We start from the raw sequence: 25,709 nt of genomic DNA on the forward strand, positions 1-25,709 counted from the left end.
AAAGCACAGGCACCACATCCAACAAAGGCTGATAAAAGACAACTGAAACACTATGGCAATATATACACACATGGGTAACAAGATACCAGGACACTCCTGGGGAGATAATCAATGTGGAACCAATAAAAAAGAACTACAAAATTACAACAAGCATGAGACAGGGAACAGGAACTCAAAATACAAACTTAAAGCCCATGAAACACAGAACAAGACTGTGACACTTGCATTCTTTACTTTATTAAGCAAGGTTTCATTTTGCCATACCCCTCCTTTGCATGATGTTACTCTGCCCTGACAGGTCGCAGTTCCACATTACTATGTGTTAACCAGGCCCAAAGCTTGGTAGTAAACACCCAAACAATAGCGTTATATGTGTTAGCCGAACGGACAGATTACCGATAAAGCACTGCAGGTTGTGAACCAACGTATTGCTCCATCATGACCCAAAATAATAAGAAAGACAGATCTTCTATATTAATCAACAGATTTGTAGACAATAGCGGACTATTAGCTGATTAGCATGCTTTAAATGTGAGTTAGCCACTTCCCTTGCGAAAATTAATCATGGTTTTATAGTGGTAAAAGTGTACCCTACTGAAAAATCCAGCCAAGACCAGCACAAGCCGGTAAGCTGGCTCTAGCTGGTCTCCAGCTTGGTTTTAGCTGGTTTTGCTGGTGTAGGAAGCTGGTTTTGCTGGTGTAGCAAGCTGGTCTAGTTGTGTTTTGGTCATGTTTTAAGCTGGTCTAGCTGGACTTAGCTGGTCAGGCTGGAAGACCAGCTGGCCCACCAGCATGACCAGCTTGGTAAGGTTGGGAGGACCAGCGCAAACCACCTTAAACCAGCTAAAACCAGCCAAAACCAGCTACCAGCCTATGCTGGTCCCAGCTGGATTTTTCAGTAGGGTAGTAACCATGGTTTTTGGTGTATTGATTACAATCAGCAAAACCATGGTTTTATTACACTAACCATGGTTTAACTATGTTTTTAAAAACCATGTTTGTCAAAACCATGGTTATTTTGTGGTTACCATGTTTTTGGGGGTTTTAACTGTAGGAAAACCATGGTTAATTTTCGTAAGGGTTAGCTTGAGACTGAGTTAGCCAGTTAGCGTAAGTGCATACAACACAACGAACAAAGCAACATGTAGCGTGCTCAACAGAACCTAAAAGCAACCATTATTATTCATACTTACAGGTAGGGTGGCCATTCGTGCCAGTTCTGCCGGACACGTCCCGAACATGTTTTCGGGTTCGTTCTCCGGAAGTCGCGTTGGTCGACCGCATACGTCATCAAGGTTTCATATTTCTGGTTAAATTTCACAAAAGCAACCGTTACATTTCAAGGTAAGAATGAAACTACAATGATTGTATGTCTTAAAAGAAATAAATCTTAATTTTCTAATGTATTTTAACTGAAATGTGAGAACCTCGATGACGCATGCGGTCAAGCAACGCGACCTCCGAAGAACGAACCCGAAAACATGTTTGGGACGTGTCCGGCGGAACTGGCACGAATGGCCACCCTACTTACAGGTTGTGATTCGGAGGAGCAAATTGGTCAAAAAAAAAAAAAACAAGTTTACAGATTAGAGAAGCAGTCATCAGTGAGATTATCGTAGATTCATTTTAACCACTGACTGTTCACAACCTTCTCCTTTGGAGGCTGTGTAACGATCAGGCTTATCGGCTGTGAGAATTAATTAGCTGTTCCACACACCCAACATCTTTATTTCTTATATTTCAGTTAATGCAGTTGTTTTAATTGTAGCCTACATATTCCTCATTTTCTGATTTCTCTATACGATTAAGCAATAATAACTTTCATATGTCCTAGTTTGAAAATAATACGATCATGTAACTTCTCTTTTGGATATACCCAGCCACGCTGTGATTGTGTTGCCTCAGGTCAGGGGCACTTCTCCATTTCTAATCCTCAGATGAACTTCTCTTTATAAGCTATGTTGATCAGGTCATGTCGACCTAGCAAACTTCTTGACTTCTCTAATCCTAGAGTTACTTCCATAGCCCCAGAGACTTCCTTGTACTATAATAAATTGTCTATCTGGCAAAAACAATATGACATTAGTCAAGAGTAATATCTCCAGAGGCATGAGTATGATTTGTATCAGACATCTGCACGAATGTCATCATCTGTCTCAGGTGACTAAAGCTTCCTCTTTTACTGCCTTTAAGCCAATAAATCTTTGATTATGATTTTAACAGAACTTGGTGTCTGTGTCTTTCATAGCCCCTGATCCAAATCTCTGCTGCTCAGCTCAGACCTCCAGGCTGCAAAACATATCTCTAGACCTGATTAGAAATATAATCTAACATCGGCTGAGTTAAAAAGATTGAAAAAGATAAACTTTCATTTGCTGGACAACAAAAGCCAAGTCAGTCATGCCAAACCATCTCAGAACCAACAGAGGTCTTCTCCCACACTGCCCTTTTTTAAGCCCTGCTTGCAGGCAATCTGTGACCCATACTTTAACCTCAGCATACCTTTCTAAACAAAGGGTTTGTAACATAAAGAAACACATGACATTAATTTTGTATGGGTCACCGTTTGTCTCCATTACTGAGACTGGGTGTCTTTTTCCCATACCATTTAGCCAGGGGCTACTCCTTATATCTGTGACCCTTGAAATTTAAGCTATGCGGTAAACCTTCACAATGCATACTGGTAATAAAATAGCCAAAATACATAATGGTAAACTAATAGATACACATATCTGGTTATATTCATGTAGATTATACTTGATTCCTTTATATTTTTGATGTGAACTTACGTTTTCTCACTTTAAGTGAAAATTTTAAGGTGAAAACCTTTTTTTAAAAAGATTTTTTACTTAAAGTGAGAAAGTTGAAGAAATGGGTTACACAAGAAGGTCCATGAATCATAATGATCTAAGACATACATTTATTTTTACTTCAGCATGAACTAATGCTGAGTTAATGCATGCACCAATCATAAACTAATGAAAAGTCATCATTAATTACAACATTACATGGTGCATGTTGGTTTTTAGTTAATGTAAGTTAACAATGAATTCATGTGAGTCATGTGTTTAGTCTTGTTGTAGATAATGATGACCATTCATTAGTCTATGATCAGTGCATACATTCACTCAGCATTACTATATTTAAGTAAGAATTAAATTGGGAATTCGTTTATTATGATTCATAAACCCTTATTAAAAACTATAAAGTGTTAACAAAAAAGTAAATCCAACTTTCACTTTTTAAAGTGTAGGAATCACATGGGGAGCCACCAGGGAATTACACATGTGGGTCCAAACTGGGTCACCCAAGAGTTAAACATTTGATTCTTACCGTTTTGGAATCCATTACCCTGACATCCGGGTCTGGCGGTACCACTTTTAGCATAGCTTAGCATAATCCATTGAACCTGATTAGACCATTTAGCATGGCGTTTAAAAATAACCAAAGAGTTTTTTTTCCTTTTCAAAACTTGACTCTTCTGTAGTTACATTGTGTACTAAGACAGACGGAAAATTAAAGGTTGTGATTTCCTAGGCAGATATGACTAGAACCTATACTCTCATTCTGGCGTAATAAGCAGGGACTTTGCTGCCATACAACGGCTGTGTCCCAATTCAAAGGCTGCGACCTTCTAAGGACATATTTTTAGACCGATTGCGTCACAGCAGCGCGACTTGAGGCTAGTAAGGCTGTCCCAATTCAAAGGATGCTTAGAATGAAGCCTTAAGATGGGTCCTCATTTCTCTGCGCTGTTAAGGATAGAACTAATGGATCCTTAACAGCCGAGGATATCCCAAGAGTCATTGCGCGTCTGCAACGGCTGCATATAATGGGTGATATACTAAAATAAACAATTAAAACCTTTATTAAATAAAAGTGTATTTATCAGAAAACATTTTTTCTTGTCACTTAGTATTATAAGTTATGTTTTGTGTTAATATTATTCTTGTTATGTTGCATATATTTCTAAGGTTGATTAATTTGATATACTGTTGAATAGTTTAATCTACATCAACATGTCATATTTTCTTAAATAAATTATTATTTTTCTGATTCCATATTTATTTCAATAAGTCAGAAACATCTCCGCTGTGTCCTGCTGACAGGCGCGGTGGGCGCGTGCAGCAGGTGACGACAATTAGGGGGTCCTCCTAAGGTTAAACCATCTCATTTCAGTTCTCTTCGCGAACTTCTGAGGCTTCCACCTTGAAAGACAGAGTTCTCACCTTTTAAGGTCTCATGCTTATAAGGTTGCAGCCCTTGAATAGACCATTCTCACAATTTCCGTTTTTATGACTGGAAATACGCAATCGTCGCAGAAATGTACTTCCTCCACAGTCAAGGCAACGTAAAAAGCCATATTTGTTCCATTCATTCCCTGTTGATGGTGAAGTTAGACAGAAATGGATTCAGGCTATCTGGTGGGATGAAGGACCAAACTTCACCATAAAAAACGTATGTATGCAGCACAAACTTCACTCAAGACGAATACATTTTAGGGCTCTCTGGTCGCCGCTTGCAACCACATGCTGTCTCTAGCCATTTTCCTTGGAATAAGTTCACCCCAACACACAAACATATGAACACAGACATTACAAGACAAAAATGTTAACTAATAATGATAGCATCCGGCTAACGTTATTGTTGCTACACACAAGACGTTCTCTTGAACAACCATAGGCAGTAATTGAAGGTAATTGGTACCATAATGCTTCATTCAAGGCAGACTATAATTTTTTAGTAAGGTAGTCTATATATCATCTACTGTACATACATTATGTGTAAGTGGACACGCTAATAATGTGTCGTTTTAGTTAACAGTTCAGTAACAGTTAGCCTCGCTCTCTACTTACCTTGATATTTATGGACAAATTCTTCATGGAAAAAGTTTTCCTCCACGAGTCGTGTCACATTAGCAAATGTAATATTTGGCAAATCCGTTAACGAAGTTGTGTAGACTCTTTGATCCATTTTTAACTTGCCCGGGTTTATGTTTTTCTGGTGTGTTGACGCTTGACAGGAACTCCACTTTCACGACGATGACTTATTTCCAATTATTGTGAGAAAGGTCTATTTGGGACACAGCTCATGGCTGCAGGAGGCGTAAGGATATGACGCAGTGCCCAAAAATAGTCCCCTTGTTAACTTTCAATAGCAGAGTACTATTTTTGGTCACTGTGTAATATCACTCCTGCAGCCATTTAACACACACATATATTCTTATCCAAGAAGCATTAAGAAGCTGCTTTCTGTTACATACGAATTGCCAAGTGCAAAGATCTGTCATTTATCAGTTATCAGGTCATAGGTTTCTTTTGACCTTCAATGAGAAAAAAACACCCTGAATATTGAGAGTGCAAAACTTTAATAGTCACTGAACTGAAAATATACAGTGAAAAGTTAATTTGGGTAAATTATTTAAACTCAATGTACCTGATGAATTATATATATATAAAGACATTTTAAACACAATTAATATTAATTTTAAGTATTATCCCTAGAACAGTACAGAATTTCTATTAAACATCACATGCATTTACTTTTTATAAACAACGCAGCTAAACATACAAGTAAATTATTGTGTACCAAATCAACCGTGTTACAATAATAGATTAAACCCCTTATGTCTTGGCAGCGCAGAGCCTGTTTACTCTTAAAAAGATGAAAGATGAAGTGTGACATATTGGCACAGATTTATTTCAAAATAGTGATGTGGTGTGAAAAGGTGTTATTTGTCAAATTAAAAAGACTTGAGAAAGATTTTGCAACACTGTTGCATACAGTTTTTTCTTTATTCACCATTTCTAGAAAAATGTAAGTTGTATTTTACACTGTAAACACAATTTAGAAGTACAAAAAATAACAATAAAAATATGCATTACAAAAATGTATATTAAATATGTACAGTCATTTGTCATCCAGCAACATTCAGTCATATACAGTGGTGCACATTAAATTACAAACAATATAACGATTGTATAAAAATAAAGTTTTTGTATTTCCCTCAAAAGTTAAAAAAACATTATATACATAAAAAAACAATCAGGAATGCTAATTATAAAAAACATGTATTACATGTCCTTTAAGTAAACATATTAAAAGTAACTCTATAAGACACAAGTGAACCATTTAGTGTTTTGTATGCTTTTGCTCAGTCTCTTGGCTGGATAGCATGGCTCTGTATAAAATTTGCTTTTTTAATGCTACCATGTTTGATTTCAAGACTTCCTGAGGTTTTTGGGGTTTTTTCTTCTGTGGTTCGACTTTCTGTGGTTCAACTTTCTGTGGTTCGACTTTCTGTGGTGACCTGGGAGGAGACCTGGGAGGAGAGGTCTTCTTTACTTTTGGTATAAAAGTGCTGCTCCACTGGTTGTGTACTTTTTGTTTGGCAGAAAGCACATCTGAATAGTCTTTGGAAGCACTGGATACTGTTGAGGTACTGGGGGCTGAAAAACGCTGCCCTTGGGGAAAACATGGATGCTTGTTTTGGGACCACTGTTTACTAGAATCTTGGAAAGCGCTGGAGACAGTTAAAGTAGCGGGGGCCGAGAAACGTCGCTCTTGTGCGGCACACTGGTGATCGCTTTTGGTTCCAAATAAGGCAAATCTCACTTTCTTTTTGACAGTTTTCTTTGGTGACAGATTCTCACTGTGCATCATAGATGTCTTTTTTGCTCTGTCAAGCGTTGTGGTCAAATATGGTTTTAAGTAACAGGACCCTTTTTCACTCACTTTTTCTTTATGGTCCTGCATAGCTTTGTCATTCACAACCTGTAAAGGCGGATCTTGTCTTTTTTGCCTCCTGGGTTCTTTTAGGTTAATCACACTATTGCAGTCCTTATTATTGCTAACAGGAAGGTTGATCGGAGATACAGCAGTAGCATGGCTGCTGCCTTGATTTTTCTTTTTTGGGCGTCTCTTTTTAAGCACAATATCTGGCGCGAAAAGCACACTGTCATTAGAACCATCCCCACCACTGCTGCGTAATGCGGATTTTAATGGAAGATTTTTTTTGCGTTGTATTAGCAGCTGTGATCTGAGAATGCTGATTTTCTCTGAGTTTTCATTTTCTGTCGGAAAATCTTTAAGTTGGATCTTGGGGGATTTGTTTGCCGTTGATCTTTCCACTTCGTCACTTTTAGTTTTTTCTGTCAGAAAATCACTACTTTGAATCCTAGGTTCTTTGTTTGGCTTTTCTGTTGGAAAACCTCTACTTGGAGTCTCAGGCACTTTGTTTGGAGTTGATCTTTCCACAGCATCACTTTTTGGCTTTTCTGTCAGAGAAGCTCTAATTGGAGTCTCAGGAGTTTTGTTTAGGTTTAAACTTTCCACAGCTTCACTTTTTACTTTTTCTTTCAGAAAATCTCTACTTTGAATCTTAGTTGCTTTGTTTGCATTTTCTGTTGGAAAACCTCTACTTGGAGTCTCAGACACTTTTTTTGGAGTTGATCTTTCCACTGCATCACTTTTTGGCTTTTCTGGCAGAAAACCTCTACTTGGAGTCTCAGGAGCTTTGTTTGAACTTTCCACAGCGTCACTTTTTAGTTTTTCTTTCAGAAAATCTCTACTTTGAATCTTATTTGCTTTGTTTGCATTTTCTGTTGGAAAACCTCTACATGGAGTCTCAGGCGCTTTGTTTGGAGTTGATCTTTCCACAGCATCACTTTTTGGCTTTTCTGTCGGAAAACCTCTACTTGGAGTCTCAGGAGCCTTGTTTGGGGTTGAACTTTCCAAAACATCACTTTTTGTTTTTTCTTTCGGAAAATCTCTACTTTGAATCTTTGTTGCTTTATTTACATTTTCTGTTGGAATTTCTCTACTTGGAGTCTTAGGTGCTTTGTTTGGTGTTGATGTTTCCAGAGTGTCACTTTTAGGTTTTTCTGTCGAAAAATCTCTACTTTGAACCTCAGATGCTTTGTCTGGCAATGAATGACTGTCACAGGCTGCTTCTTGATGTGCACTGTGTGCCACAGTTGGAGCAATAACTGTCTCAAAGACTTCTTGTTTCAAACATGGCAAACTACAATTTTGCTCCAGTTCCTCTGGCTCACTGCCCACACCATTAATCTTCCTCTTTTCAGGAGAGCATTGTTTCATTGCTAGGTCAAGCGATGGTGCTGTTTCCCAACACGGGATGCAAAAAAGTTCACTATTCGTTTTATTCACATCAACAGCAAATTCAGATGTCACAATAGTATTGGTTCCACAACGAGAGCAGACCTTTGGTTGGATATATTCACAGTTAGGCTCATTGGAAGATAATTCTACAAGCTCTGGATTTTTTGCGTCACATTGAGGTTCATTTTCTAACTGTTGGAAAAATTTCAAAGCATCTTCGGAGGACAGCACTGTCATATCCATCGACAAGCAATCATTAAATGAGTTTTCATTATCTGAATTTTCATCATCAGAAATATCTTCTACTTGCATTGCGTCTGTAAAGTTTGAAAGGACTTCCATTTTACCTGAATTCTCGTTTTCAGAAACATTTTCTACTTGCATTGCATCTGTGGAGTCGACAATGGCCTCAATATTGCCTGAATTATCATCATCTGAAATATCTTCTACCTGCCATATGTCTGTGGAGTTAGTAATGACTTCCATATTTCCTAAATTCTCATCTTCAGCAATACTTTCTGTCTGCATTGTATCTTTGGGGTTAGCAAGAGTCTCCATATTGCATAGATTCTCATCTTTAGAAACATTTTCTACTTGCATTGCATCTGTGGAGTTTGTAAGGACCTCCATTTTGCCTGAACTGTCATCATCTGAAATATCTTGTACCTGCCATGTGTCTATTGAGTTACTTTGGTCTTCTGTGGTTTTCACACAATCTGAAACAGCGTTGACAAATGTCAATGGTTTATCTCCAGGGCACACGGGAAGCAGATGTGGTTGTTCAGAGCCCAAATTCACTTGTTGCTCAATGAGCGGAGCAGATGCTAAGACTTGCTCTTGTTTGTCTCTTATATGTTCTTGGCTTAAAGTTTCTTTTGTGCTATCATGTCTCCGTTCTAAACACACGTCCGCTATGGGTGAAATGTTTGCCAAAGGCTTTGGGTGTAGATGCTTGCGATTTTGCATGTTATCACCTCGCTTCTCAAATGTTTCTTGTTCACTGGGAACATTGCGAGGAAATGCGACTCCACAAATTTTTGCATTTGAATGCCCTTTGTCTTCACTGGCCATTTCCATCCTGCAATTTCCTGCAGAAGGTGTGACAATTTCTGCAAAACTTCCAGTGTCTGGCCTTACACTTTGCTCATCTGCATCGAATGATGTAACCTCAAGGTCTTTCTCACCTAATTTGTCTGCATAAAGACAAATGTTATCAGGTGCCCATTTGGAGAGAGTGATGTAATCGGAGAGCGGTTCTGAAAGGACTTTCTCGATATCTGGCTGAGCATCAACATTTAACCAAGAAGACCTAAACTCCTGGGGTGATGAACACGTCTCATTGTTGACAACTACAAAGCGAGACACTTTTTTAATGTTTTCAGGTGTGATGCTTTTAAATACCACAGATTTATCATCTTCAACACTTTGTACTTGCAGGAAGTGTCTGGCATCATCGAATACGTTTGTGCGTATATACTTTAAAAGAGAGCAAACGTCCCCATTCCAGTACTTGTCCAAGATCTGATCGAAAACCGATCCCTCTGGTTTCTCTGTACGTTCAGCAAATGACTCTGTCATCTCCATAGACTTTACTAACCTCTTCAATTCCTCCAATGTGTATTCAACCACTGGCACATTGGACAATTCAATTTCGGTTTCACTCGAATCACAGTCACTTTGTTGCATGTCATTTTGACATGCATCAGTCTCTAAACTTTGAGTCACGCTTGGATCTGCAATGTTGTTAGTGGTCTTACTTTCAGGACTGATTCTGCCATCCTGCTGAACCTCTGGTGAGGATTCTTGTGGCAGCTTGTCATCTGCATTTATGAAAGGATCTTTTGATTTATCACACTCTTCAGAAAGTGACCAGACAGCATCAATCTTTAAAGGGGGACTGTCAACAACCCTTTTGCACACATCATCCATCTTTTCTGTGTTTAAAGTCTGCTGGGAAATAGGAGGGACGACCGCTACGGCTTTTTGCTGATAGGCTTTCGTTAGGGCAAATACAGCTTCAAGACATTGGGCGGGGTCAGAAATGTATTGAATCTCACTTTGCCCACTGCTGTTTTGTTCGGTTGTGCCTATCTGATAGGTGCCAGGTAAGGCAGACTGCAACCTGCCGTCCTTAGACACGCTTGAGTTTTTGGATGGGAACTTGTTCCAATAGTTCGTCTGAGTAAATTCGTATTTCTTTCGTTTACTGAGGGGTTCAACTACAGGTTCAACTACAGACTGTAGATTAGGCTCAGAAGAAAGTTGCCTTGATTGCGGGGAGTCGTCAGTCACGCTGGCATCACCGGCCTCCGATTGTTCCGGACTGGTGTTTTTAACTCCGACATCTGATGGCTGCTTATTTGGCGCTGATTCGTTATCTTGCGTACCTTCATTTGAACACAGAAGTCGATACAGTTGTGAGTTAATATAAGATATCAAGTTGAAATCATGTCTGGAGGTGGGGTTAAATTGGGTATCATATGCAGATGTTTGGTGTATATGAGAGTTTTGATTAACATCACATGATTTACCTTGTGTGTCTGGAGTCGAAGGCTCAGGGCTGCTTTGATTCTTCGGAGATGGAGCTGCCGGTACATTCTGAGTTGCATTAGACCTCAGTTCTGTCCGACTCTTTTTAAGGTTCTTTGAAGGTGGAGAAGTATTTCTTTTAAGTCCAGCTTGACTTTTGTTATGTTTTTTGGTCACGGCCTTGTCTTTGGCCCAATGTTTAGGTGTTGAGGGACGTCTAGGTGTCTGCTGTTGACCCGACTGTTGAGGATAGAAGTGAGCTTGTCTACGCTGAGGTTGTTGGTAAGACCTGCAATTGTCAGACATATTTGAACTCCAGTCCCTGTTATCATTAGCCATAGTTCTGGAGTTTCCCTGGTCTGAATATTGAGCACAATACATATGAGCAACATTAACATTCGGTGGTCCTGTTTGTCTGTAGTTTTGCTGGGTGGGAAAATATGCATTTGAACACGCTTGCATGTTGTATCTGCCATTGTACCTATCCCCATTAGGGTTGTCAGACACAAACCCGTCTGTGTTGCGTGCAACAAAATTTGAAGACCTGAAGTGTTGATGTTGGCCCGTGAATGGTTGTTGAGAAAATGTTTGGTTTTGCTGTCCATCATACCAACCGAAATTTCGTTGAAAACCTTGAGCAAAGCCATCTGGATTGCTTGTAGGGGAATTCCAGTTATTTACAACCTCTTGATGTCCACTGTGATGCCGTGCCTGCCCTGTGGGGTATTGTTGGGGGTTGAAGTGTGCTTGTCGTGTATTGTGTTGGAAATTTCTGCTGGCGTGATAAGGTGGGGGTGGTTCTTGGTAAGGTTGAGGTTGCTGATTCGAAGTCCAGGTGTATCCACGCATGATGATGGCTTCAGTGGATGCTGCCTTTGGTCTTGTGCTGAATTAGAAAATAAGCACCCTATAAAACAAAAGAAGTTTAAGAAAGCAAATACAGAAAATTAGGTTATGCGACATGACAATTGTGGAAATAAGTTCATGAACAAATTTTAGTTTTAAAACACTTGATTGAAATGTTTCCCATTAATTTACAAATCTTCTAATCTGCATGCTTACGTACACTCTAAAAATGCTTGGTTGTTTTTAAACCAGCTGGTTAAATATTGGACAAAAACACTGTTGGGTTTAAAAATTACCCAATGGTGATTTTAACACAACATTGGGTAACTTTTAACCCAGAACATCTCCAAAACAACCCAGCTTTTTTAAGTGTAAATGTTTGAAGGTCCATGCTTACATTTACTTTTGTTGACAAACAAATATAATTGTCACAAACATATCAATTTATTTCATTGGAAAACCAAAAAATGTCCAATAAGAGCTTAGAATTGACGTGAGCTCATTCAATATTGTTTAAAAAGCATCGCAGGATGAGATCTTAAGAATCTGCTTGATAAAATGAGTGCATTTAACAAATTTTAGGAAAAGGGTGAACACTGAAGAAACTGAAGAGACGCTTTTAGTCACAACAAAATTCCCACACAGATATAATTGTGTTATTCCACTGTTTTAATTAGTTTATTAATAGTCTAAAATATGGAAAATTATAAATAATGAAAGTGTATTTCAAAACTTTTGAACAATAGTGTACCATGGTAAATGCTGTTTATGACTGTGGGAATTACAGGCATCGCATAGCCTTGCGTCTTCCTTTCCCCCTCCCATGAACCTCATCTCTATCCCTTCAAACATTTAACCTCCCTGTCTTCAGAATAAGAGGTTTTACATCTATTCTCCTTAAAACTGACCAGCAACATTATGTCCAATCCAAGGCCATTGACTACCAGGGGCAGAGCCAGACATTGTAGACATTGGGGGCTTAGCCCAAATCTAGGAGTTCTAAAGCATGGTCCCCTACTGATATTTTTTTCAGCTTTATCCACCTGTTTCTTGACGTCAATGCGGGCGCCGCCATCTTTGAGCTTTCCGGTTTATGACTTCCGGTGAGCCACTAAAGCTAATGGTAGTCTATTGCGAAGGACACAAGTGTGCCATTTTGACAGGCTGTTTAATGGTTATTATGAAATCCAGGAATACCGACATAATTTGTGCAGTTAGGGGTTGCCATAATAGCTGATACAAACAAAGTAAAGTTTTAACCCCATGCACAAGAGCTGAATGTGTATGTGGTGCACATGCACTCATGATCTGTATTTATTTACAAATCAATCCAGTAAAACCTTTCATAGAAACTGACAGTAAACAATAAATACAATAATTGTTCAAAAACAACTAATATTATCCTCATAAAAATATGCTGATTTATTTATTCTGCTATATTATTACAAAAAATGCGATTACAGTACAGAATATATACGACATAATCTGCTTAGTTAATGTTTATAATAGTTTGTAATGTGTTTTAGCGTACTTTTGTTATGTTTTAAATCAGAAAGCAAATACTTTAAAAAGTAAGCAAATAATTTCATAAGCTCATGTCTCCACTTGCGTAAGAAGCAATGTAATTATTGTTTTGTTTTACGTGTTCGACGTGTTGCCAATTGCCATAAACAAGTCCATTAAAAATTGCCGTTTAAAAAAAAACTAACACCAGAGGGACAGTTGTGACATTATAAACCAGAAACAGGTGGATAATATTTTTTTAATCTAAGTGTTCTCTGTATTTTGATTTTGAAACTGTAACATAACAAATTTTGTCAATGACACTTTAACTTCTCTTTTCCAAAAAATGGCAAAATATGTTTGCTGTAGGCTAATCCAGTAACTATGAAGCTACATAGGAAAGAATAACAATTTTGACTTCACTAGCAGAACAATTTCTCACCTGCTTATAAAAAGCGCACTCTCTCTCTCTCTCTGTCTGTGATCTCTCTCTTTTTCCACCCTCCTCTCTCCCTATTTGCACTGACAATTATCACACATAAGGATATTTTAATGTAAGAGATTGTGAAATCATTGCGAATTTCAGTGAAATGCATATGGATAAAACATAAGCTGTCTCTTAAGTATCTACAAACTTTCTCACGTTTGACGTCTTTAAAAAAATAAATCGTTTATCCATCTATAAAAAAGAGACATGTGCACTGTGCAAGGTTTATTTCAAAGTTTAGTTTTAATTCACTGTGATTAAATGTCCTTTAAATACAACGTTACCAACAACAGAGTGCAGCAGAGCGGTCCGGCAGAATAGATCAGAGCGCTAACAGTAGCCATACAGATAATATATCAGTTGACGCTATTTAACAGTATTTACATCACATAACTATAAATATACACTTTTACAGTAACAACGAAACGAAGGCACTGTAATAATAAACACTTAGAAAAATGTGTTTACTGTGGGGAGATTCAGCATATTAATTTGCCTTCAACTTCAATCTCTCATTCGTTTTCACTGGAGTGGGGGACCGGAGAGTTTAAAGCTAAATGCCGCCACCTAGCGTACTGGATGAATTTATTTACAGATCTGAAAAGATTCGGGGCTTTTAACCCAGAAGCCACCCCCTCGCTCCGCCCCTGCTGACTACTATGGTATAAATATCACATGCTTTGTGAACACAGGCTTTTTATCTGCTCTGATGATCCCATTATCAGTCAAGGAGCCAAGTTTCAAAGAACAAAGAAATAGAAGAAATCATACAACTATTAAAGCACTGCTAAAATGGTTGGCTTACATCTCTTTGGATATGTGGTGTGTGTTTTAAGATCAATTTTATAAGAGAAGAGCATTTATTTACACACAGTTAATTCTCATTAATGTATGATAAATAATTACAAAGCTTATACTGAATCATTTGTGTTGCATTATATGAACTCTGCTTGTGTATTTTTAAAGCATATTCCTAAGTGCTTGGTTCCTTTGTTCGCAGAACTGGACATGTGCAGAGGAAATATAAGTAAGGTTACTCGGTAAAGGAAAACAGATGGTTAAGTAAGAAGCCGTCTGTCTGGGTGAAGTATGTGTATGTATACAAACCCGGATAGTTTTGCAATAAATCTACATGCGACTGTTGTTCTTCTCTTTGCCCAAAGCTGTAATGAGAAGGCCTGGCTGGTGCCTGACCAGGTGATTGATAGCAAATAGGATCTAATCGTGCAATGGCCCAAACATCACAATTTTGATTTACCAAAGTTACCACATTAACCAGTTGCAAAAGAATAGGTTCTTTTTTTTGGTTCCCAGAACGTTCCAAGAACCATTAACTAATGTTAGGGGGAAATTCTTGACACAGGACCACTTATTAACATCATTCACTTTATATAAAGCGGTGTCAATATGAACGTGCGTGCTGGAGAAGAGCAGCTGATGTGCTCAAGGCCATGACTATGAAGAACAATTTTTCTTAAAGCAACGTCAAAAGAACAAGAGGCTCCTTTATACTTTTCCCCCAATTTCAAAACAAAACATTCCTTCTACCAGGGGCGGTTCTAGGATTTCATTCTTTGGGGGCTTAGCCCTTTAGTGATGATGGGAAGAGAGCATTGTGATGCCTTTTTGCAAATTGGGATCAGTATTATTATATTAATAAATTCATCAAAAAACCCTCTTAAACAGCTATAAAGGTTATTCATTACTATTATTTATATAATGTGCATCTTAAATTAAAGTTTATGTATACTATATGTATCAAGGTTTAATGAATGCTAACAATTTATATGAAAACAGAGTCAGCCTGTACTTTTCGTTATACATTATAAATCAGTTTTACTTTCCAGTTGTATCATGCCTACTTGTAGCATGCATAACCCAATTCATAAACTTGCTAACAACAACCTCCAGTGATTCATACATGACCCCTTTAGTTCCTGATTGGAAAATTAAAAGCTGTTATGTTTTCAAACAACGTAAGGGTGAGTAAATAATAGAATGGTGTTTATTTTAGGGGCTATAACCTTTATCATGACTATGAAACCGCTACAATCACTTTATTCAACATCTCTTACCTGTCTCTGACACCTTCAGTCTCTCTAAAACCCCATTCACAGACCTTTGGTCCCAGAAAATACCCGTAAAATTGCCAGACAAGCGTCTGTGTGAACACAAACTCGTCCCGTTAATCTTCTGGGATCGTTGCCGGAAAGAGGACCTAGTCAGATACACGGATAACCCTCTGTGTTAACAAGAAGCCGAAAGAATGCCGTAATGGGCGTGTCGAAGTGAGGACGTGCGCATCATCACAACAAAAGTTATGGTTCAGCTCCTTAAAACGAGAGATAACATGCATACAAACATTCACCACAAGAAATGTTGCAAGCTATATTGACGCAGTTATCAGGAAATGATAAATGAGACGCATAAACAATGACGCATGTGCCGTAGTGAGGACGCGCGTGTCATGGCAACATGAAGTTGGTTCAACTCTTTAAAATGAGGGATTTACAACATTCACGATGAGAAATGTCAGCAAACTAGACTGAAGCAGATATCAGGTAAGTTAGCTCGTTACTTACTGCGTTGAAACGGAGATCATTCAGCAGCATAAAAGAATATCGCGTCACGTTCTCATTGAGCTATAATAAAGGAAAATACCCGCGTGTCATCCCAACAAGATATACCGTTCAGCTCCTCAAAATGCGGGTCTTAAATGCATATAAACAATCACGATGAGAAATGTCTGAAAACTGTATTAAAGCAGAGATCAGGGAGCTCGTCAAATATCCACTCTGAAGTTGAGATCATTCACCAGCATTAGAACGGCGCGTCACGCGCTTCTTTATAATCTTATCATAAACAAAAATGCACGCGAGTGGTTCTTGGAGAGAGAAATAATATATAATATGCAAACTTCAGACGCTGCGTAGAAGAGAGTGTGGGACTTTCAATAGGTCACGTGGCTTTCCGGGACCATCAGATGCCGGGTAATCATGGCAGTGTGAATGAACAAAAAAACTAAGGATCCCGGAAAAATCCCGGATGCCTTTCCCGTGTATTTTACGTAATGTTTGTGTGAAAAGGGCTTTACTCTCTCTCTCCACCTGTTTGCTCTCCTTTCCAACGTTATATATCCATCTATAAAAGCAAATGTTTATAGTCTATCTGATTTGTGTGTTTTATATACAAAATGTGTGGGTGCACTGGGTTTGTTACATGCGATGCCAGGTGTGTTTGTTTGTATGTGTGTGTACGTGCGTATGTGCGATGGCAGTGTTTACAGAAATTTCGTGGGTTAACTCAAAAAGACAAATTTCTCAGTTGCACATTCGAAAACTTCAGCATCATATCATTCACAGCTGTTAAATAGAAAAAGATAAAAATATAGACCTTGTATTATTTACCAAATGTATAATTTATAACGGTAACTAAAAACTACGCTGCTTCAGCTTTCAAAGCAATTTTGAATTATAAACGGGAGACATTAGCTTATTTAAGACGGCATTTTTTTATATTTTGCATACATGAACTTGACAGGCTAGCAAACAAACTAGCGAAAATACCTTTTATGGGCTTCCACGCTGGATAGTTTATGAAACAATGATTTTGAGTTTGCCGCTGCCTCTGTGTGACCTCGCGACGCGCTCTCCTCCACTCTGACATTACTCCACAGGCGGTTACGACGCATGCGCAGAACAGCAAAACTATCAAATGCCTCATAAACTCGTTAACTGTGCATTTTGCGTTATTTTCATTATTATTTTCGAATAAATTGTTTTTACAAATAAATAAAACTTTAGAAAAAATATATTTGATAGTTTGGTAGAAATATTAAGAAAAATTTTAAGGGGGCTAAGATAACAAACAGGGTGGCTGAATCCCCCTGAAAAGGGTCTAGAAACGCCCCTGCCTTCTACCATGAGTTCATCCTGTCCCCCTCCCCCACAGTACACCATGGTGCTTCACTACATTAAAACCAGATGTGAGCAAATGTATGCTTTAAAAATAGTACAACTTAAATACATTACGGTAAAATAATTTTGCATAATGATAAAAAGTTTGTACATAAATGGCTATATTCTAACCTTATGAAAATTAACCTTGGTTTTACTACAGTAAAAAAAACATGGTTACTGTAGTAAAACCATGGTAACCACAAAATAACCGTGGTTTTAAACCATGGTTAGTGAAGTAAAACCATGGTTTTGTTGATAGTAATCAATTCACCAAAAAAAACCCATGGTTACTACACTTTTACCACAATAAACCCATATTGATTTTCTTAAAATAAGAAACCTAAAAAACAACCAAAAGGAACCAAAAACTAACGTTACGGGTACGTTATGTGCTTGCTGGGTATCTAGCATTGTGTCAGTCAATGTTTGAACGATTATTCCAGTTCTTGCTTTCACGGTAACCATTTTTCCGCAAACATTCATATGGCTAGCTATAAACCTCAGAGCAAACCCGAAATGCATTACTATTCCTTTTAAGTAATTGTAGGCTGTTGTTAATGTCTCTACGCTAATAAACATGTAAAATAGATCCAATTCAAGCTTTCCTGCTCTCAACTTTAACTACAGTTGCTGTTTTGCTATTTTTACGGCAATGCATGTTTGCGTTAATGTAAAAACAATGCAAAAAAATGTTGTCTATTACAAACGCGCGCAATATGCAATATCTATATGCAATGTTACCATTTGTGTAGCTTACAAAACGTTACTTTTTACCGATTGGCTAAACTATTGTCTTCTCTTCCTGGTATTAGTAAAGTTAAAAGTTTTGCCGGGCACTGTTCAATACTCACACTTTAAAGCGCATCTCCAAAACAAACTCTTCGTCCACTTTGGCGTATCCAAAACGTGTCCAGGTTGCGCTTCAAAACAAAAAGTGAATCCCTGGATCTTTAACTTGTTGTCAGTCTTGTATCTCCATCTACAGTTCAGCATCACAAACACAAAGTGTGGTCGGAGGGGGTCTCGTGCATCCTTCTAAAGCGCGTGGAAGGGAGAGGCGGGGCTTACTGCGTAGAAACTAAAAACAAGTTCCTCTTGTTTAGTTCGACTGAAGGGCTTTGATGTCAATTTGATTCATTAGCAATGGTAGAAAAAGAGTTATTCTTGTTACTTTGTTGGTAAGATTTGTATACACACGTGCGTCTTCATTCTTGGTGCATTAAATAACTTTCAACAATTACAGAAAAGTGTCCAACAATGATCTGTGCAATTTTATATGCGATAACAGAGCACTGCATTTTGATGTAAAATTTTGTTTAGTTGTAATTTGTGTCTACTTTCCTTCTGTGGAAAGAGATGTTCGGCTTGCTCTAATGTATGTAGGAGGGAAATAAAATGAAGCAGTGTTAAAAAACCACAACATCCTGTACAGCCAAGATGAAGGTAAAAAACAAAAGCATACTCAGAGGATGCTAACCTACCAACTTTCCTCTGCATATAAAACAAAGCACAGAAGGTTAAAGGATTACTTAAATTTCATAAAAAATAAAATCTGATAATTTACTCACCATCCAAGTTGTTTATGTCTTTATTTGTTTAGTCAAAAAAAAAAGTTTTTTTGAGGAAAACATTGCAGGATTTTAACCATACAGTGGACTTTATTGGACCTCAACCGTTTACAGTTTCAACGCAGCTTCAAAGTTCTCAAAACCATCCAAAACGAGGCACAATAAGGGTCTTATCTAGTTAAAATTTGACAAGAAAATAAAAAATAAGCACTTTTAAAACTCATCTTGCACTAGCCGTGTGATGCTGCGCCAGCGTGACAGATCACGCACTACATATGTGAAACGCACACTTGCAGACTATTTTAAACAATAAACTGACACAAAGACATTAATTAGTTTCATTCATACAACAACGGTCCTCTTTCTCCACACTTTTAAACACTGAAGCGATAGTTTCGAATACATCATGTGTGACCTTTTGATATGCTTTGTTATGCTGGTGCGTCACACGGCTAGTGCAAGGTGAGAAGTTGTGGTATTGAAGTGCATATTTTTTGGCAGAAGTGCATATTTTTTATTTATTGGCAAAAATGACAATCATTCTCTAAATAAGACCCATATGCCTCGTTTGGGATCATTTAGAGCCATTTGAAGCTGCGTTGAAACTGCGATTTTAAACCGTATTGAAACTGCAAATTGTTGAGGTCCACTAAAGTCCACTATATTGAGAAATCCTGGAATTAAATTTCATCTTGACTGAACACAGAAAGACAGCAATATTTTGGTTGACATGCGGGTGAGTAAATTATCTGGATTTCTTTTTAAGAAAGTGGAGTATTCTTTAAGGCAGTAGTAGAAGATGGCAGTATAATATCTTGTTTTTGGGATAAGTTTGTTTTACGTTGTATCAGAAACCTTCAACTTTATCTAAACTGTGTATATGAATGTCAAGTACAAAATGTACTGTTGTTACAAACTAACCATCGTTGTGACATCTGCCGCTGATATGAAGAACCTTTCCTCAAGCTTCTGAAGCTACTTTTTTTTTATATAAATACAAAGCTGAGTTGGTCATGCCTAGAGTCTAGCTTTATATACGTATGTTTCATACATGTCACTATTATTTTACCACACTAGTGTCTTACCACTATCACAAAATATTTTTTAGAAAAAGATGGCATCTTAAACTCTTTTGAGGGTATTAGATTTGAATTCAGGTTCGTGCTGTTGCTCAAGTGAAAGTCACACTTAATACTTCACAATTTTTTTAAACACTGCATACTAGTTTCCTGTATTTTCTGGTTGTATTCTAATAAAGAGACTATATATATATATATATATATATATATATATATATATATATATATATATATATATATATATTTTTTTTTATCATACTGGTTTACCATCTTTTCAAGACCGACATGTGGAAGATTTTTTTATTATATTGTGAATAAAATTTTGTGTGAACAAAGTAATATAGATTTAACATTGTTCTGTCATTGCAGTCTCATATCTGTAATGTGAAGACCAGTACAGCCTATAAATACCGGCTACATGTATTCTGACCTTTACAAGTTGTACATCATATGCAGGATCTGAATGTGTGCATATAGAGAAACCCAAATATGGGTAACTAAGACTTCAGTAGCTAAAAATGTAAAGGCTGACATATGCAAAGAATAAAGAAACAACACCAGTCAGGCATTAGGAATGCTAAAAATAGCATATAGGAGGTGGCAACAACATTCAGGCCGACTGTATATATGTATGGGCTCAAAATAAGACTGTTTAGTTGCTCTATAGACCAACTTGGCTTTGTACTTCTGATAATAACATCTATATTTTGGCAACGGAGCCAATTTCAAGGGTGAATCTAGATACTGCAGAAACCACAACAACATATTTTCTTTTTGTTAGAATTTAATGTTCCCCATGCAACATACCATACTTATATATCTAATTCTGTTATTCTTTACATTCTCGTCTGTCTATTCTCTGTTCTAATTTCAACTATCTTGTTTGCATCGTATAACTGTCTAAGAATGATTATTTATGTATCAGTATCCACTTTAAAGCACACAAGTATTTTTAATTTAGAGTTACAAGGTTTAAAAGGCATGTTGCTTAAGCGCTTGCCATTTGGGTGTGGGGGAGGCAACATTCTTCATCTCCCTTGTGAATATCTACCCTTCTGAAGTGAGAACGAGGGGCAATTCAGCCATGTGTCATGCTATACTGATGTCCTTTTGGTGCGAATGGTCCAGGTGCGAATGATCCTGCATTATGTAAATGCCACGCATGATCAAGTTTGGCACCGCAGACATTTACAGGATGATGTTATGTGCATGATTAATGGTGATACCACTATCACAATGCATTGTTGAAAACTTAATAAAAATAAATCCAGAGGTGTTGTGGCTTCGCAGTGCTATAAAGAATAACTCTAATCTCATTATCATATTTTTAACATTTCCAGTCTGTTGTTGGGGACAAGAGGCCCCCAAGCAATATGAGGAATTAGATCTCGGCTCGTATAGGTTAAACCAAAATAGGTTATTTTTAAATGTGAACACTTACAGGCCTACATACATGCAGACAAATATGTGACTATAATAGCAGAAGAACTATAAAAGGCTATTCACACGATTATACTTGAGTCTTTTATATTGTAATTAATAGAAATATCCCACAGAGATTAAAGAAATGGGCTTTTTTGAAATTAACAAAGTTGGGGTGGCCCTCTTTCATTGGTTTTGTTTTTTATCTCTTTATCTCTCACCCCCGGTTCTGTCAGTGTTTTATGGCCTCTCTTAGCTCAAATTTCTGCCTTCTTGAATTCTTTGTAATAAAAGCCTAAATCAAATAGTTTTTCACATCTCCTTTAGGCATTTTTCCAATGGTTACACACTGGTAATGGTAGACTGTAAAAAGTAAAAGTTGAATTAACTTAAAAAATGACTCCATTCAAAAATGTCAACTTAATTTTTCTCACTTACAGTGAAAATTTTAAATTAAAATTGCTTACTTTTTTGGGGTAAAAAATTACATTTTTTAAAGTGAGAATATTTGAATAGGTTTAAGTTGAGAAAAATGTAGATCCAACTTTCACTTTATACAGCACTTACTGTGCACCAATATATCAATGAACCGTTTAATTATATTGATATACTTTACAATCATGTTAGAATAAATTAAATAAATAAATTAAATTAATCAGATCTAGAGATATGTTTCATAGTCTGGAGGTCTGAGCCAAGCAATGGAAATGTCTGATATCAGGGGCTATAAAAGACACAGAATGCCGTTCAAATGGTTTATTGCAAAAGATACACAAGTTATAGAGATAAAAGAGGAAGTATTAATCAGACAGAGGATGGAAACGATCATCTTGTGATCGTCCCTCAGACATACAAGTCTGCTTAATGATGCATTGTAATGGTTCATAGACAGATATAGCAGGACAGGGAAGTTAAACTAAGCACTGCATGTCAACATGACCTGAGCTGGCAAGTTCATGGCGAGGTTTGGCACGTTGGAAGGAAATGACTCAATCTTAATATTTGCAAGCTAAGAGAAATGAAAGTTACATTGCTTCATAAGTCATATGATGAGGAATATGTGAGGATATATGAAAACATGAAATGTATATGATAAGAAAAAAGATGCTATTATTTTGTAAACATGTTTATTTCTGCTTTAAGCTGCTTTCCTACAGTCAGAGAGTGATTAATGGAAAATATGCTTTTTCCTTCTCTGTCACGTAGGTGAGGTTTGTCTTACATCCTGCAGCTTGCATATGTTTCCACGTATTGTTAATGATTAACTGTTCTTATTATATATGAACACATAGTTGTCACACGACCTTAATCACATCTCAACATGCGTTTAATGTATGGGTGGTGACCTTTTCCACAATAAAAGCCCCAGAGAGAGAGAGAGTTACAGAGAGAGACGGTCTTAGTGTGAGTATGAGTGATAAGGCGCTCTAGCTCTCTCTCTCGGGAGTTTGAAAACTCTGTCCGTGGTCTGACTGTGTCTTTATTACGTAAGGATTGAGTAAACCCAACAGTATAAATGTGAGGTAACAACCTCTTAATTCTAACAAATAAGGTTGAATTTGTAAACTATTAGTTCATAAGAGTTAAGTAACATGAACTATAAATGAATAATTCTTAAACAGCATTTATTAATCTTTTCATGTCATTTTGTTCAAAGTTAAATGAACATTAAACATTTACAAGTCTTTGTCTTTACAGAGTAAAACTAAAAAAACAGCATCAAGCAAAACATTCTGGAAAACAAAATCTGAAGCAAAAAACAGAAAAAGGTTGATGATGACTTCTGTTTCCCAGAATGCTTTGCATGAGGCTGTTATTGTATAGTTTTATTCTGTAAAGATAAAGACTTGTTAATATTTAAAATTTATTTAACTTTGAACAAACTCTTGCCAGTAAATAACATAAATGTAAATCTACGGTAAATTACCAGCAACCCAGCTGCAATAATTTCTACTGAATTTTTTTACAGTATAACAAGAATGAATAAATGCTGAAAACTATATTGTTCATTGTTTGTTAATGTTAGATAATGCATTTATCAATGTTTACTAATACAACCTTATTATAAAGTGTTACATTTACTTTTAATAATACTTAAACAATAAGCACAACTCTCTTGTTTTCTTGATTAACATAAACTAATGATCAAACGTTTAAAGTTACTTGACTGAAATAATTATCATGGTCTTAAAAACCTGATGATGATGATGATGTAAAGGTGTTATCCATAACATTTTGTAGACAAAATGTAATTGTGCTAATATATGAATTTCTGTCATTACAAAACAAATTCTTGTGTTATTTTGATATTTTTGACGATTTTACACTTATTCTAAAAGGATTTATGATAATAATAGCAATAAACAATCATATTAAGTCGATTGTATTGTATTGAGTGAAATCATATAGTATTAGTTTTATTCTTTAGTTAGTTTTTTTTCCAGTGGGTGACCTGCTATCTCATGTGCTGACCAGCTCGGTTGTGCAATTACCGTCTCGTTTTACTGCCCTGTTCTCTCCTTTGCAAGTCACTTTCATTTCCTCTTTTATCTGTATTAATAAACCTCTGTTATAATAAAGACTTTGACTGAACTACACATCTTGTGTTTGCATCATTCTCTGTACTCCATTGAATAACTCAGATCACTTTGTATTTAAACAAATATAGTAAGAGTGACTGACCCCAAACCTTTAACCCGGTCGTATGCATGGATTATAGCTTACTGTATGTTTTGTTGGACCAAAGGCAATGGATCCAATGAATAAGGTGCACTCTCCTAGTCCACCATAGAAAATTGATCTACATGATTTAAGGCTTACAACAACAACAGGACAAAGAGCAGAACGAAAATCAACTCAGCCCAACCAAGAAGATATCAACTCTAAAACAAGACATATGATTAGATTAATTAGGAAGAATGAATAAATAAAAGATTGATGATGTTAGGAAAGGAAGTTAGATAAGATATAATAGTTTTTGTTTGGACATGCAGGTGCAAATAGTGGCGGGCGAGGTTGAAGCTTTAACTGAATAAGTGTTTGAACTTAACATCCTGTGTGGCTCGAAATAAATGTATGAAGCGGTTATTCAAAAGTTCAAGCATAGTTCATGTGCACGTTTAGCTTTGGAATAGAATTTAAACCACAAATGCATTAAGTGTTAGCCCGAACCATACAGAGCAAAAAAAGAAGTTGCGCTTACAGTATGGAGGGTGCAGGGTGAAAAGAGGCCCCAATGTATATTTACATTTTTGCTTTGAGTTTGATTCTAACTAAAACTCAAAAAAGTGCGTTACAGTACTGAGAAACTCAAGAGGTGATTTGATGAATTTATGCCCAAAAAAGGTGGGTTTATGTTCAAGGTTCTTTGATATCTGACAGCGTAGAAAATCCAATGGTGAGAAGAAATCTTTTGCTTTGCATCACACTTTTGGGTTAATGAATTGTGTATGTTAGGAAGTTTGGCAACACTTTGGGGACGCCTCCAAGGGTAAGTGCGTCTGAATGTGTATATCAAATTCAACCAATGGTAAGGCTTAAAGACAAAGTCAGGGTGACGCGGGAGCCAGGAATTATATCGCTATCTGAAATATTGCCAAAGAAGACGTTACAGGGACGTAGGAAGTATGGCAAGGGATAAGCAGCGTCTCGTTCCATTCTCAGGGAACAAAAGTTACATACGTAACCCGAGAACTTTTCATGTGTCAAAGACAACTATGCAAAAAAGCATTTTGGTATGAATCAACATTCGCATACAGAAGATATAAGCATTTAAAGTGAACAGTTTAGCACGTGTGCTTATAAAGTCTAGAATTTTTATGATATTATCCTAGTTATAAGAGCAAGTTTGGTGGTACAAAATAAAACGTAGCGCTTTTCTAAGCGGATTTAAAAGAGGAACTATATTTTATGGCGTAATAGCACTTTTGGGAGTACTTGGACTCGCCTGGAAAGTCCGCTCCCCTTCTCACTCTCATAATGGGAGAGAGAGGGTGTTACTGCGCCGAGTCGAAGTACTCACAAAAGTGCTATTACGCCATAAAATATAGTTCCTCTTTTAAATCTGCTCAGAAAAGCGCTACGTTTTATTTTGTACCACCAAACACGGTTTTGATAAGGATGATACGAGAATTGACCAAGTCAGTAACTAACTTCTCTAATGGAACAGAGGTGAACCTTGTAACAGGCGAGGTTG

The 25,709-nt window shown here is 37.1% G+C and overlaps 1 protein-coding gene across 2 annotated transcripts; it reads right to left on the minus strand.

Moving 5' to 3' along the window:
• Positions 1–3,519: 3,519 nt before the first annotated feature.
• LOC129432311 (uncharacterized) lies at positions 3,520–18,495 on the minus strand. Of its 2 annotated transcripts, XM_055190647.2 has the most exons (3): positions 18,297–18,493; positions 10,653–11,557; positions 3,520–10,508 (listed from the first exon to the last, which is right to left on the minus strand). In XM_055190647.2, exons 2-3 carry the CDS (start codon positions 11,497–11,499, stop codon positions 6,133–6,135), a joined length of 5,223 nt encoding a protein of 1,740 aa, XP_055046622.2. In that variant the 5' UTR covers positions 11,500–11,557; positions 18,297–18,493; the 3' UTR covers positions 3,520–6,132. The 2 variants fall into 2 exon arrangements, with proteins under 2 accessions (XP_055046622.2, XP_055046621.2); XM_055190646.2 differs by having other exon boundaries at positions 3,520–11,557; positions 18,297–18,495.
• Between the last annotated feature and the right edge of the window lie 7,214 nt (positions 18,496–25,709).

This window comes from Misgurnus anguillicaudatus, chromosome 1, assembly GCF_027580225.2.
Source record: "Misgurnus anguillicaudatus chromosome 1, ASM2758022v2, whole genome shotgun sequence".
NCBI lineage: Eukaryota > Metazoa > Chordata > Actinopteri > Cypriniformes > Cobitidae > Misgurnus > Misgurnus anguillicaudatus.